Here is a 16,523-nt window from a genome sequence, read left to right on the forward strand (position 1 = left end):
GTTACACAGTACACAGGTGGAGAAAAATACATGGATAAGAACCATAATGTAAATAATCAGTCCACAGGACACCAGAGGGCTATGAACTAACAGAAACCAGAAGAGACTGCATTGAGCTCTCAGTCGGTAGCCTCAGGTTTGATTCAAAGACCTTCAAGACGTGAGACCCAGAGCAGTTTATTTCAATAAAATGGAAAAAATAAGACCAAGAATAAAATCCTCCCTGTGAGGACTAGATGTAATTTTACCTTTATATGTCAGACATGATTCTTACTCCACAAATTCACGATTCCAAAAATTTCTTTAAAAAATTTTAATAGTTCAATTTCTAACCCTGATCTTTATTCTTACTGGCTTGACCTTACTTATTTTAACAAATGAAAATATACCCTCAGTCCTTTCCAGATTTCTCAAGGTATGGGAAGGTGGGCAGTAGGGTGGGGAAGAGGGGTGGACATGTGCCTTTTGTCATCTGACTTTCCAGATAGTCCTTGTGATGTCTATTGACCTTCCCTTCCTCTCCCCATGAATTCAACAGCTCCTTTCTACATTAGGACTAGTCTAAAAGTCCAGGTTCTTCCTCGCCCTGTTTGACCAAATGCCCCTTGCAGCCATTTCTCCTGGAGTACCACCTTTTCAGAAATACTATCAGAAGAAAGGTGAAGGTCCTCTCTGCTCTCAGGAGCCAAAGGTAGCTCTCATCCTCTTCAGATTCATTCCCTACCTGTCCTTAGAAAATTAAAATACTTCCATTGCCCTGAGGATTACTAAGTGCATTCTAGGATTTTTCTGAGAGGATTATGTTGTACATATACCATATATTATTCAACATCACAGCAGGGTTCAGGCAGCATCCCCCAGTTAAACACATTCATATTTCTGCAGTGAAATATATTAATACTTACTTTATGTGGATGAATAAAAAGACAAATGGTCTCTCAGTGCCAAAGTCAGGCTTGGCAACCAAATATTTGTGCTGCCAACTTATAAACTCTGGGTTTCAGGGACTTTGGATTTCATAATCACAGGAAAAGATTGTGAATCTGTAACTGAGTTTGAGTAAGTTACATATGGGATGACTAACCGTGGTATAGTGCAATAGAAATTCCAAAGAGGAAGGTGTTGCTAAGAGGGCTAATATCTGTAAAGATTTCATGGAGGAGAAAGCGCTTAAACAAAGACTGGAGAATCTATGGAAATTGGCGAAGATCAGAAAATAAAAGGCATCCCATGTGAGGAATAAAAAGAACTCAATTTTATTACATCATTTGTCATGGGATAAATGCAATAAAATAAATAAAATAAGAACAATAAGAAACAGACCCTTAACTACAGAGAACACACTGATGGTTACCAGGGGGGAGGTGGGAGGGGTAGTGGGTGACACAGGTGATGTGGATTAGGGAGGGCAGTCGTAATGAGCACCAGGTGTTATATGGAAGTGTTGAATCACTACTATACACCTGAACGTAGTACTACACTAAATGCTAACTGGAATTTAAATAAAAACTTAAAACCTTCCCATTTATACGATGTTTTGGAAAAGGCACAACTATAGAGATAAGTAACCAGGTCAGTGGATGCCAGGGGCTCAGGGTGGGGAAGGGTTGAACCAGTGAAACACAGAGGATTTTTTTTAGGACAGTGAAACTATTCTGTATGATATGGTAATGATGAATATATGACACCATGCATTTGTCAAAACTCAAAGAGCTTTAGAGCACAAACTTATAAGATGCAAAACTTGTAAAAATCATTTAGAAGGTGGGAGAGTCCTACAAAGGAATGTAGAATGATAGAAGAACCTAACTGTATTATAAATATATGAAACAACCTCATTGAAGCGGGTGAGAGGGAAAGGTGCTGATGTAAGTAATTTTGGAAATGAGTAGAGTCTGTAAATAAAAAACAAAAGGAACTCTAGTTGATAAAGTGTGCTATGGGTTAACAATTCTGAAATCATTACACATGTATATTAGAATTGAACTATTAAATAAATTCCTGGCAGATGTGAGAGCCAGGTTTCTCACTACAGGAGTTACAGGCAAGCAAGAGGCAGAGGCTAGAATGATCCATGTGGTAATAGATTAGAAATGGAGGTATCAACATGAACTCATGTTTACCTTAAAATATATACAGATGGTTATATATAGAAATATTTACAGGTATGTGTCTATGTACGAATTAGTATACACACATACAATTCTTTGCTGTCAGCTAAGAGGGCCTAGAAGCAATGACACTCCAGTAGCCATGAGCACAGCTATGGCCAGCTCTGGGCTTCTAATACCATTCCCCAGTGAAAGGAATCAGGACCCCTTGGAGAATTGGCTCATTCTAGAAGTAGGGCAGGAAATATGCAAGATGAGTCTGGAGCATCTTGCAGTGCCAGAAGGTAAGGACGTGGGAATACATTAAAATGACACAGAAACTATGCAGAAGACTCTCAAAGGCTAAAGCCGGAAGAATTTGAGCAATTAAATAAGTAATGTAGTATTAGATTATATCCCAAAGTAGCAAATAGATATTCATGAGTCCATACTAATGTAAACAGATCACTGAATAAATAAATGGGAGAGAATAGGCAACTAACCTAGGCAGAAGAATTCCAAATAATTTGTGTAGATACTTTGCACTCAAGGAGCTATTCTTAAGTGTGACTGCAGAGTGACTCCCTTCCAAAGAATAAAGTATAAAAGGAGAAAAAGAGTAACATTACCTCAACCAGGTGATTCAGGTTAATATCAACAGTGAAAAGTCATAATAATAGTATATACCCTTGATATAAGAATGATAGTTTACCTCTACTGTCTTCCTCCTAAAAACTAATAACCCCTGTCTAATCATGAGAAAAACATCAGATAAATTCCAATTGAGGGACATTCTACAAAATACTTGAGCAGTATTCCCTAAAACTGTCAAGGTCATCAAAAATAAGAAAAGCCTGGGGCAGCTGGGTAGCTGAGTCGGCGAGTGTCTGACTCTGATTTCGGCTCGGGTCATGACCTCAGGATTCTAAGATGGAGCCCCACTTTGGACTCCCCCCTGGACATGGAGCCTAATTAAGATCTTTCTTTCCCTCTTCCTCTGCCCCTTCCCCCTCTCTCCCTCACTCTCTCTAGAATAAGTAAATCTTTAAAAAAAAAAAAAAAAAAAGGAAAGTCTGAGAAACCATGACAGCCAAAATGAGCTTAAGGACACAGGACAACTAAATATAGTGGCATCCTGATGGATGGAATCCTGGAACAGAAAAAGAACATTAGGTAGAAACTGAGGAAATCTGAATTAAGTATGGACTTTAGTTAATAATAAAGTATCAACATTGGCACATCAATTGTAATAAATGTATGTATTTATGTAAGATGTTAGTAATAGGGAAACTGGGTATGCGTATATGGCAATTCTCTGCACTAACTTCATAATTTTTCTGTAAATCTGAACTATTCTAAAATCAGGTTTATTTTTAAAAAAGAACTCCATTCATGCACAATCCCAGATTTTGAGGCTTGTGTCACATTGCTCTTCTCATTATTATCACCCACTGTCTTCTTGGAGATATACCCATATTCAGAGTACTTTATCATCTAGCTCATCTTCATTCCAAGACTCATCATCACTGAGGCTCTTCCACATTCATGTGGACATTCCGTCCAACACCATGCCTAACACTTCACCTGTTCAATTCCAATAACCATCATACTTTCTGCATCAGCCACTCACTTACAGAGCCATAGAGTACCTCTACACTTTGAATTGCTGACCAGACTACAGCCCTCTATTCCCATGCACCTCCTTCCAGAGTCATAGAATTCCTGACTTTAGCTTGAGAGTCACCTAGGACAAAGTATACTTCCCCGATTTCCTTCTGCTACATTGTGACCCATATGACTAAATTCTGGCCAGTGATGTATCACTTTTGTTATAGGTCCTGAAAGGAGAGAATAGGTCCTTCTCTTACCCTCTTCCTCCTTCATACTGACTGAAAGGTGTATTAATGGCTGGAGTTCCAACATCCATTTTGGATCATGAGGTGACTATGGGAATGGAAGCCACATATGGGGGAACTGCGAGGCAAAATTCCTGGGTCTCTGATACTATAGTACAACTGACCCAACTCTGCGTACCTCTGGAACCTTATATAAGAAGAACTTCTATCTTAAGTAACTGTTTTTAGGTTTTCATCAATCTTAGTTAAACTTACAAATCAGTTTACTCCCTTGTTCCATCAACCTCTCTTGGCAGTGTAGCACGATGGTTGAGTAAGAGCTTTGAAATCAAAGAAAGTTGGTTTGACACCCAGCTCTAACAGCTAATAACTTCCTGATCTTGGTCAAAATTTATGTAAATGGTATAAGCATCAATTTCCTTATCTGTAGCTACCTCATTGTATCTACCTTGTAGGGATATTGTGAGGATCTTATTGCATGAGACATATAAGGAGCTTAGTAAGAACCATTGTCCTTTGAGAGTCTCAGTCTCAGCTCCCATAATACATCACTGCATCCTGTCTTGCTGGCATTGTCAACGTCCTCCCTTGTCCTGCTGCATCTTCCTTGTAAATCCCCACCTTGGTCAGTGCAAGTCTTCTCCATGCCCACATGATGGGCCTAACAAAATTATGCAGATTGGGACTACTACAAACGTATGGTCTCCAGCCTCAACGGGGCTCTGCTAGAGGCTGGGAAATATTTGAAATCTGTGTCTATCCCTAAGCACATCCATTTCCCAGTTTATGTAACTTTTTCACTTGTCAAGTCATTCCTAAAATAAACACATTTATGCTGCTTCTTTAAAAGAAAAAAAAATTTCCCTCGATCCATTTATCCCATGGCTGCTCTACAATCATCACATACCTTACCCCACCTAGAGAGAACCATAAACTTTGTTCTCTTTTGAGCTAGGGACTCACCTTCTTTTCCTCCCCATTTAAATCTGCTGAGTCTATTTTCTCTGTGCATATGTTCATATTTTTACCAATTACTACAAAAGGCTTCATTATTTCATTTAAGCCACTGAACAATCCAGCAAGGAAAACTTATACTATTGTTCTCATTTTATAGATTTAGAAACAGAAGCTGAGAGAGGTTAACTGGCTTGTCCAAGGTCACCTGGCATCTAACATCCATGCCTCATGGCTTTAGATTTAGCCCACTTTCCACACCACCCCACCATTTCCTTGGATGCTGCTAGCCATCCCATCCATGGTTGGTCTCGATGAGACTCTCCCTTCAGAAATGTTCACATCCCCCTTTCTTTCTAGGCACACATGCTGGCTCTCCTCCATCATCCTTAATCAACCAATTTAGCTCTGCTGTTAGTGTCTAAAGCCACCACCCTAACCCACCCCAATCCACCCCACCAGATGACTTTTACGGTACTGCTTAGATCAAACCTCACTTCTCTTAAAAACCATTTAATGCTCTCAATTTCCTGGAGAATCAAGCCCAGATACCACAGCCAAGTGCCTCCAAGGTCTGAGCCCACCTCCCCTTCTGGTCTCATCTCTCTGTATCAAATGCAGGAAGCCTTGCTCTAATTTGGTCTATTGGCCATTCCTTCCTTTCCCTAGACCTTGATTTGTTACTTCTTTTCACTTAACAGTACCTTGCCCACTAACCCACCACCTATTTTGAAGTTCCGTACATCTTAAACACACAAGTTCTAATTCCTTCATAAAGCCTTCCCTGCTTTCTAAGTGACAGAACTTTCACACATATGGCACCTAGCTGCCCTATTACATAGCTTCCTCTGTCAGTCTGTAAGTTTCAGGAGGCCCCAACTATGTCCGAGGCATCTTCGTATCACTCTAATATCTAGCAGGGGCTCTGAATATACCAAGTGTGCAACAAACGTGTAAAATGCTTTGGTTAAATGGGTATTCAGGATTAAAACCACCTACACATGCACACATATGCAGTTATATTCCAAAATAAAAGACACACACACACCCACACTACCACAAATTTATTATAATACACACACACACAAACACACACACACACAGACTTTGACAATATTCAGTTTTCCATAGTCTTTAAAAATTTAACAGAAATAAGATAATTGAGGAAACTCATAATTTTATAATTTAGGTAACAATGTAGTCCATTCAATTAAGAATTCAACTCAATTAAGACTAAACTGGCAATGTCCCATAGAGACTTAAAATTTTCTATTTGTATTTTACAGTAGACATTGGTTTTCAAGGATTCATAGAACTTCATGTCATAAACCAGATTTTATAACTGGTCTCTTTATTTGTTAGGTAAGCAGACCCAAGGGCAATAAAGTCCTGAAAAATGGATGAAACCCCAATAGAAACTCTATGTGACCCACAGAGCCCTTTAATAAAATACTGTCCATGCACATCCTACATCCAGTGATATGCATTTTGATCTAATGATGTTCATATGGAGGATACTTTTGTTAGCTGTGATTTCTTTTCACATAACATTCCAGCTCTCCACTTCTATTCACATAATTTAGAACATAGTTCCATCACACACTGCTGCGAGTTCATAGGCAAGTCAGACATTTTAAAGACTACAGTGATGTTAGGAGAGGTTGTACAGTGCAAGACAGAAAGTATTGCAAAAACCAAACTCTCCTGTTTCATCTTCTTCTCTTTGTGCTTCCTTTTGGTCTTTGCCTTTCTTGGGTCTTCAGGAATTTTGTGCACTGTGTAACAGCACACACTACACAGTCTCATTTTAGTGCAGGTTGGATGTGAAGAGCCAAAACCGGAAAACACTTTAGGAACGCTGAGGTCCTCAGAGAAATAAATTATAACGGCTGTTCTTTTAGCTCTGCTTTCTGCTTTTTTTTTTATTTGAGAAAAATAAGATATTTCCCCCATATATCAAATCTTGTCTTCCCATATTGTAAGCAAGTGAAATCAGTAAAGGTCACTTAAAGGCAAGTAACATTATAAATCTGATAAGTGCGAGAGAAAAGGCCATGGTATAGATTAAATGCCTGGGGTGACACATCGAACTACAGGAGTTTACAGTGAGGAAAAACTCAGGCTCTGATGGACAATGCTATCACTGTGTGTTACATAACTGAGACCCATAAGTACTGATTGTTTAAAGTCATATAAGCATAAGCAGTCCTTCAAAATCAAGTATAAATATAACAAGAAAGAAAAGCAATAGGGAAAAATTCAGAAATGTCCAAATATCATTGTTTCTGGGACAAAACTCTATTGACCAGTAGTTTTGGTTAGCCAACAAGAAAATATGAGAACAAGAGAATTTCAGAAAGCAGTAATTGTGAAAAAACAAAAGTAGGCAAAATGAATTTCAGGTCTTCATTATATAGTTTATAGGTTTGAAAAAAAGAAATCCAGGCTATTAATTAATTAATTCATTCATAATTCTGGGAAATGTCTTTCCATGCAGTGTATCTATAACAACTATTAAATAGGCTCTCTCTTTCTCTCTTTATTAAGAGACCCCTACAAAACCCAACAGTCTCTGGATAATTTCTGTGCCACCATTTTCCTCCAGTTGCTTCACAAATAACTCTAAGCCATCTCTGGAAACTGTGTATAGTGAGAGGTCTGAAATCATTTATGATTTAAAGGTACTTGCATGAACATTTATATATCTAACCAATACATATTTAACAAGATAATCCTTTAAGCCACGACAATATGAGAAAGTGACAATATAATACAACAGACAACAGATTTTTCCCACTGAACTACAGAGTACTTTTTCCAGTGACAAATTTCACCTCTTTCCAGAAATCTACAAAGTTAACTACAAAGTAGTAATAGCACAGTGCTTGTTAATTCACAGAACAAATCATCTTGTTTTCAAAATATTAACTTATACTTAGTGTCAAGTGCATGAATGTACTAACCAAAAGAATTGTTACTTTTAAACAGTATATACAACAAAAATGTTGTAGGGAAGTCTTATCAGTAAAGCTGGTGGTGGCTACACAAGAGATCCATTAACAATTTTTGTTAGTGATGTTAAATGACAACTTATCAAAAATTCACTTAATGTCCACCAGTGTTAACTCTTTAGAATGGGCATTTAACTTTAGAATAAATATAGTGTCTTCTGAATATAATCAACAAGCAACAAAGCCAAAACCCTCAGTTTGAGGTTTTCAGAGCTGGCAGAAGGAATCTATAGTAGGGCGTGGATCTCTGTCCACGGTCAAAATATCTGATGATATTTTTCATCTATACTGGACTTCTTTGAAAAGTACTATACTGTTTCATATTCTTCTTTCACTGTAACAAAATGTATTAAATAAAACCTTTATATTAGGTTTAAAAGCAGCTGAAAAACTGCCTGCTTTAGGCTCCAATTAGACTCTGTTATCTGGGATCTTTGGGCTCTCAAATATCAGAAACTCCAGTAACTTATCATAAAAATACAAGCTCTTGGTTTTGAAAAATATACAAAATGCACTTCACATGGAAATAGCTCTTGATTGTCAAAGAAAGTAAGATACCAGTCTCATTCATAGATTCATGTCGTGCTTGCATTTCAGTGATCTTTGTTTTTGCAGATTCCATTTTTCACAGTTTTGGGCAGTCTCTGGCCTTTGGTGTAAGCACGGTACCAAAAATGGAGAAAGAGCAGCAGAAAGATGCACCCATAACTCATAATGATGTACAGAAAGACTGGAAACTGGTACTTGCAATCTTCCATGAAAAAGAACTGGCCTATGTGGATGGTGACAATAATGAACTGGGCCTAACAGATGAAAGAATGAAAAATATTATTCAGATATGAAGTCACAAAGGAGCAATCATTTAATGCATTCTTTGGCTGCTTATGCTTAAACACTCTGCAACCACATCTAGGCTACTGTTGGGTAGGGAATTTTATCTTTAAATCTAGCCTCCATGGGTGTGAGAGTGGGTGGGACAGTGTCAAAATCCACTATTCAGTCCTGCCCAACTGTACAACTCCAGCAGCCCTTCATAAATGGCCCGGGAGCTGTGTGGGGCAGCAAGCCTTTCGTACCCAGAGAAAGAACCATCAGAGCAAATTTTCTTGGTAAGTCTCTGTCTTGAGTCCTTGACTTGATGAAATACACATGGGACCACTATCTTATGGCCTCATTTTCTAGAAGACTTTTAGTTTCAAATATTCTGTCTTGTTATTAGACAAGGTATTTCAATTTTGGGGAAATACAAACATTTAAATTAGAGTCCCAGCAATTCTGTAGGAGACAAAGCACGCCTGAGTCCTGGTATCTGCCACTTGTCACCCAGTTATATCAGGGTAAAAATCTATCCTGCCAATGGCAGCAGAGAATCTGTAAAGAGTAAAACAGTATTGATGACCTTCCTTGTAATGCCCAAAGGCTCTTTGTTCCAGAACATTCTACACAGTCTTAAGAGGAACACTTCCCAGGCTAATGTCCAGATTTTTTGCATATCTTTCTTCTCCTGATTAAAAGGCAACATGTGCTCTGCGGGAATGTTAGACAAGTAAAATTCCATAAATAAAAATAAACAACAATTACCTATAGTCTTCTAGTTATAACCATAGTTAAGCTTTTCACAGTTTCTTTTATGATCATCCTCAACTTTCCTTGCATTATCTTAAGAAACTTCTATGACATCCCTGTGCAGTAGCTACCCTTATTTCTCTCATTTTACAGACACAAAGATGACACCTTTGGAAGCCTTGGTGACACCTTCAATATCCGACTCAGGCATGTTTGCATATAACCAGCATGTTCGAGATAATAAATATCTATTCTTTCTTCTATTTTAGTATTTTGCCACATCGTTAAAAAGCTTTTATAACATTTAAGAGTAGGCAAGTGGGGAAAAAAAGCCCAATACAAAATTGTCTATGCAGCATAATGCAAATCATGCAACAGGTATACACATATATGTGGAATTATGCTTATTTTTCTTTCTCTTTGCTTAATTAGATGTTCTAATTTCTCAGCGATGAGCATGTTACTTTACAATTAGAAAAAAATACTTAAAAAGAAGGCAACTGTGAATAATTTTCTTGATTTCATAATATTGCAAAGTAGGAATCAAAATAATTTATTTCACTATTTCCTTACACTTGGTTATTTAGAGCATTGTCAATTCTGTCAGTAAATACAATATGCCATCCCCCTACCTCTTTCATCCGCATGTATGTTTACCATTTGGAGGAAAAACAGACTTAGAGGCAGGCATAGAGGAAGACTCATAATGCCCTCAAAGTTACATTCCCTCCCTCAAAGTCATTTAGATCTAGAATATGGAACTTCTAACTTCTAATTTAATATTATGCCTGCTGCAGTTCAAATAAATTTGATATTATCTTGATCATAAGTATATTTATTTTATAGAAAAGCATAAAATATTATAAAGATGGCCTAAAGATACACATTCTGCTTTACCTGTCTGAGGCTCTTGGCTACCAAATAGACTTTGTTTTCAACACAGTTCTTGACAAGAGTTTAAATAACATGGAAAGGGGCGCCTGGGTGGCTCAGTCGTTAAGCATCTGCCTTCAGCTCAGGTCATGATCCTGGGGTCCTGGGATCGAGCCCCACATCGGGCTCCCTGCTTGGCAGGAAGCCTGCTTCTCCCTCTCCCACTCCCCCTGCTTGTGTTCCCTCTCTGGCTGTGTCTCTCTCTGTCAAATAAATAAATAAAATCTTTAATAAATAAATAAATAAATAAATAACACGGAAAGGATAATGATGGGATGCAATATAGGGGCCACACACTCTATATTCCTATTGTTTTGTAACTTTTGTTCTTTAGTTAGTATTCTGATTCACAGGGAAGAGAAATGACTCCAGTTTAGTTTTACATCTGGTTTTAAAGAAAATTAATTACTCACAAGCTGTAATGATGTCAAATATTTTTTCCACCACAGATATTTCTGGAAGGCTGGTCCCAGTGCAGATAGCCCATAGTAGGAATACATTACTACATGTACAGCTGTATTTAGAAAGGCATGGAATGTTCCCAAACCACCTGGAAAATAAAATTATTGTAAAATGGGGGAAATGCTCCTTAAAATGAGATTCATTTTTGTCTGAACTGAGATTTTAGAATAATTATTTCTTTAATTTTAGTAGAAAGAAAAACACATACAACATCAATTTGTTAAACAGCTACCAAATTAGAGGGAGCCGGATAACATATTCATTCAGTAAAATGTAAGATGCACATCTTCAAAAATAAATTAGAATGCCTTTATTTATTATTATATCTTAACCTTAAGATGGTCTTTTGATTTGAGTTCACTTTAACAAACTAAGTTATTTTTTTAAATGGTATATATTTAATAATAGTAATCAAATTCATTTTTTTTAGCGAGGGTTCACATGTATAAAGTACACAAATGCAATCTTAAGTGATGATTGTGTACATAGGTATACACCCACATAACCATCCACCAAGGTCAAGATATAGAACATTTCCAACATCATGTACAGTTCCTATGTCCCCCTTCCAAGAATATACCCCTCTCAACGCAACCTTTATGCTGACTTCTATCATCAACTATTAGCTTTGCCTGATATTAAACTTCATATAAAATCTTTTGGTCCTAAATTCTTTCAATCAACATAATGTTTTTAAGATTTGTCCATGTTGCTGTGCATATTAGTAGTTTGCTTTCTTACTGGCTGTGTAGTATTATAGTATTGCACTGTATGAATGCATCACAATCCATTCTCTTGTGCTATAAAACTTTGGCAGTAAAACCACTGGCTTTCATTAGTAGGCTATGCTAAGTTTGCTTTAATTATTTAAAAACAATTATTTTTCTTCCAAAATAAACATTTATTAATTGTTAAGCTGTCTTTGTTTACTGCCTCCATTTATTATCAATTGTGTCTTCCTATCTTGATTTTCCTCTTCTAACCACTACATCTCCTACTGACCACATTCAATTTAGAGTAGAAGCAAAGAACCCTGGGGGAACAGAAGCAAAGATCATTTCAATTATCTTTAGCTGAACCTGTAGTACAGTGGAAGGGGTAACAAGGTGACCAGCTGATAGCAGGAGAAAAAAACCGAAACACTCTTCCTTAGCATTTTTCCTAAGAGGCACAATCTAGAAGAAGCTGCATTCTTTATGTATAGCCTGATTCAGCTTAGTGATGTTGATCTGGGATTTAAATTTTTCTCCAAAATATTCTACTTTGTTTATTCCAGTATTCTTTAATTCCAGAAATAAAGTGAAATCTCAAAATGTGGAATTACATTAGAAAAGGGACCAAATTCATAAACGCTATGTATTACAGAAAGTTTAAAGCAAAATAAAAATTGCTGCACAGTAGAAACTAATTACATTTTAATAATCATTCATAATTGCGGAAATTCCAGATACTTCTAGATACTACCACTGCTAAAGTACTCCTTTAAAATAACGTGTTTTAAATAATTATTTTTTTAAAGATTTTATTTATTTATTTGACAGAGAGAGACACAGCGAGAGAGGGAACACAAGCAGGGGGAGTGGGAGAGGGAGAAGCAGGCTCCCACAGAGCAGGGAGCCCGATGCGGGGCTCGATCCCAGGACCTTGGGATCATGACCTGAGCCGAAGGCAGACGCCTAACGACTGAGCCACCCAGGCGCCCCTTAAGTAATTATTTTTGTGTAATTTAAATATTCCCCCAATGCCTCATTTATGCATTTTCTAAGTAGAATAAATAAATTGCAGCCAATTCTTTAATTATCATAAATTTCAAGTCAGAAGAAACTGAATTAGTGAAGCTTATTAACAACCTCCCGCCTTTTATTATTTACATTTGGATTAGTCTTTTTTCCCAAAAGAAACTTGAATAAATAAATTATAGTGGTGTGAAAACACCTTTTCTAGGTTGATTTAAAAATATAGTAGTTGTCTATCCTGATAGTTTAGGAGTCAAGCTGCTTAATAGGGGCATAAGCCAAATACCTCTCATGTCCATTTATGTCTTGTGATTATATAAACACACAGGAAACAAACACATCAGAGACTTTCTCATTAAGACACTTGTCCCACTTTTTGGTAGAAGAATATTTTCCATCCAGAATCTTTCATTATTTAAATGTCCTAAAATGCGGATTTTAAGGACAGGAATTTAACAAAGCACTAGTGTAGCTAACAGGGTTTAGTAAGGATTACTAATCAAAATCAGCTATCAAATAAAATTAACTTGCTGGTTTTGTCTAGGTATTATTTTCTCAGATATATTAGTAAGTTTGTTCATAGAACATTTTAATTAGTAATGTTTTTCACATCTTCTTTGGAAGGCTTTCCTGATAAAGTATTTTCTAAGCTTGCTTTCTTCTTTACAACAATAGTTTTGCAAAGCTAACATCTCGTAACGAATTGCAATTAGTACCATCTCATTTTATTCCTGTTTAGAAAAATAAAGGGATCACCTGGGTAATTACCACAATTCTCCATATCTCTGGAAGGGAGTATGTGCAAAATGAATATAAAAACCTGCCAGAGAAACATTCGCATCATATTCCAAAGAAAAGTTGGAATGTTTTTTTATGCCAGAGAATTGTGCAACAGGCAAACAGGAAATTAAATACTAGATAGAGATTAGCTGTGCTCAAGTTTTTGAAAGAAAAGTGTAAACTGGACAGTTTCAATACAGGAATGAAAGCCAATGCCAAACCACATTTCTGGAAATATCTCAACTGTTATTGCTGTACTTGTCACTAAATAAATATTTAGGTGTCACTAAATAAATATTATAAAAAAAATAACTAAAAGAATAAGTACTTACTAGATCCCACATGCAAGACTTAACAGAAATGCCAACTCATGGGACATATGACAGAAGAAAGTATTTACATTTTGTAAAGCAGAAGGGGGATTAAGGTGTGGACAATGAACCCACTACAAAGTGTTTGATGTCCATAAACAGGGTAACATTAAAAACCAAGGAGTTTCATGTTTAAATTTTCATTATTGAAAGCAATGCTTGTTAGAAAATGGAAGTCAGACTCTCAGTGGGCACAAAGATAGACATTAGAAAAGTGCTCAACTCTATTCTTCAAATAAAGTTCATTTTTCCCATTATAGAACTTACAGCTATTCAATATATAAAAATTAGAAAATACAGAGAAGGATAAAGATGGAGAGAGAAAGCACTTTTTGTGTTAGTCCCTCTAAGTCACTGTATTTTGGGGTAATGCCTCCCAATCTTTTTCCTATTTATATTTATTTTTCAGTGTTGTGATGCAATATTCTGGTCTCAGAGAAGAAGTCTGAATCAATAAATTTAAGAGTGTGAAAGAACTTTTTCTAGCATACTTTAAAATAGAATAGACACCTATTTCTGATAATTTTGGAGTCAAACTGCTTAAAAGAGAAGACAAGCTAAATGTCTCTCAGTATCATTTGCATTTCACAATTATATATACACAAGAATTCATAACCATTTTATTAATGGATGGTTAGGTATTCTCCCATTTTTGGCCAACACAAATAAGATGTCAATGAATATCACTATACAGAGAACTGATGTGCATGTGAGAGAAAACATAAACATATAAAGAGAAGTAAAATAATGGAGATTAAATAATATGGCTATCCTTGATTTGTAAAATGGACAGATGAGACTATCTTATCATAACGTGAGTTAAATTTTTACATTAACATACATTATCAGAAAAACCAGCGACATTTACTTTTTAAAAGTCCAACATACAAAGGCCAATTTGAGAAAAGGAAACACCTCATATACTGCAAAATCTGATGCCCACAGGCCATGGTAGGGACAGTTCTTCTGGCTCCTCTAGGTTCTGGTATCTCTTTCATGCCAATGGCTTATTCATGCCCTCTCATACTCTGAGACATGAGGATTTTTTCCCCGTGCTTAGAGACTCTAAAACTCAAACAAGTGTTCCTCAGTTGTGGTTTCTCTTTTTTGTCCTACAAAGTCAGAATGCCTAATATAAATGAGCTCTTCACAAAAATTTTAAAGCTTTGTCTAACACGGGCTGCAGATCTACTCAAAGACTTCTCAAATTTAGGAAACTCGTATTAATTAATCTCCCAACCAATGTCTGCTAATAAGTATATGTCCTTGGGGACACCATTTATTTAACACTTTATGATAGGGTAAAATTACTTACCCCGTTTTTTCTGATTCTAGATGTTCAGAGGCATAAAGCCAAAATCAAAGGAACAAAAGAGGCTGTTTGCCAAGCTTTTGCTTTAAACCAGTTTCAACTTCCAAAAAGATCAAAACAATATCCTTCAACCACAATTTGACACATCTTTAAAGAGTTGGTAGGGGATGAGGTGTGTTCTCAGTTATTGGAATTTTTAATACAAAGAAGACTGGAACTTGAGATACACATTCTAACTTTCTGGAAACCTATAAGGAATATATATCTAACTATATTTCTATAAAACTAAGGCTTCTACCATATTATTTGTTTATTATTTATTTAATGCTATTTAATAGAACTATATGGGAAAAGAGTAAAATCCAAACAAACTAACTAAAGGATATGGGTAGAAGACTGTATGCAAAAGTCATGTGTCTCTAAAGAATGAAGGGATCTAGGTTAAAGCCTTACATTTATGTTTCAGGTAATGATGAAAGTCAGACGTTCGAACAAAGTCATCCTTTGATGTTTTGAGTTTCTTCTAAATCACATTTAAGGACAGAATTTGTGTTTACAACATACAGAAATGTAATAGTTTATAACACATGTTCCCAACTCTCCCTTGGCTACCTGCGGCAAATTTGACTCCAAACCACCAGGTCCATGGCATGATGGTATGATGGAAGACATGCAGGAAAGTCACTTGGCTATTTTTCTTACGCAGAACAAAAAAGATCTGAAATAATTTTAAAAAAATCAAGTTCATAGAAAATCATGCAATGACTGAGCTACTGATTTATCTACAAAAATACTGGCAAAGTACAAACTATTTCACATCATAATTTGCATTAAAAGGGCTGCCTTAGAGAATGCTCATAGAAGCAGCTGATTCTCCAAGGGGCAGCTGAAAAGCTAATTAGTGTGAAGGAAATTAGGTACGATGACTAGTCATGGGAGAATCAATAAAAAGGTGTTAAAGAAAATGTATGCAGATTGGAAAATCAAAAATGGAAAGTGAAGAACATAGCCAAATACTACTGAAAGAAATGTTACTGGCAGGAAAACATCCATGTGGATTTTGAAGTATATGGGAAAGCATAGAGTCTCAATTCTTAGGACAGAAATCATTCTATATTGCTAAGACATCCTACTAATTTAGATAAGGGATGAAGCAAACTGAAAAGAGGACTTGCAACAAAGCAAAAGTTAGCATATTATTAGTAAAGAAAGATTTCTGAAAAGGGAAAAACTCAGGATTTGGAGAAATAGGATGAGAGAAAAGAAGTGGCCTAGGAACAAAGGCACCATCCAGACTGAATGTATCTGTGGTTTGCAGAAACCCTACAGACAAACAAAGAGGAGAACACGAAGGCTTTGGCAGGGGGAAATTTTTTTCAAAAGCAGAATTAAGTGTTCAAAAAATATTCAAAATTCAGAATACCCGTGATGAGTCAGACTTCTAAGTATAGG

At 36.4% G+C, this 16,523-nt stretch overlaps 1 protein-coding gene across 2 annotated transcripts in view; it reads right to left on the reverse strand.

Moving 5' to 3' along the window:
* Window positions 1-6,804: 6,804 nt before the first annotated feature.
* Window positions 6,805-16,523, reverse strand: part of ELOVL7 (ELOVL fatty acid elongase 7) — a 76,976-nt gene continuing 67,257 nt past the window's right edge. For both annotated transcript variants that reach the window (XM_027605605.2, XM_027605606.1), the window contains exons 6-8: window positions 15,684-15,789; window positions 10,824-10,960; window positions 6,805-8,714 (exon numbers count right to left, since the gene is read on the reverse strand). In XM_027605605.2, the coding sequence (XP_027461406.1) occupies window positions 8,505-8,714; window positions 10,824-10,960; window positions 15,684-15,789 (453 nt within the window). In that variant the 3' untranslated portion in view covers window positions 6,805-8,504. The remainder of the gene's footprint in view (window positions 8,715-10,823; window positions 10,961-15,683; window positions 15,790-16,523) is intronic.

This window comes from Zalophus californianus, chromosome 5 (genome assembly GCF_009762305.2).
Source record: "Zalophus californianus isolate mZalCal1 chromosome 5, mZalCal1.pri.v2, whole genome shotgun sequence".
Taxonomy (NCBI): domain Eukaryota; kingdom Metazoa; phylum Chordata; class Mammalia; order Carnivora; family Otariidae; genus Zalophus; species Zalophus californianus.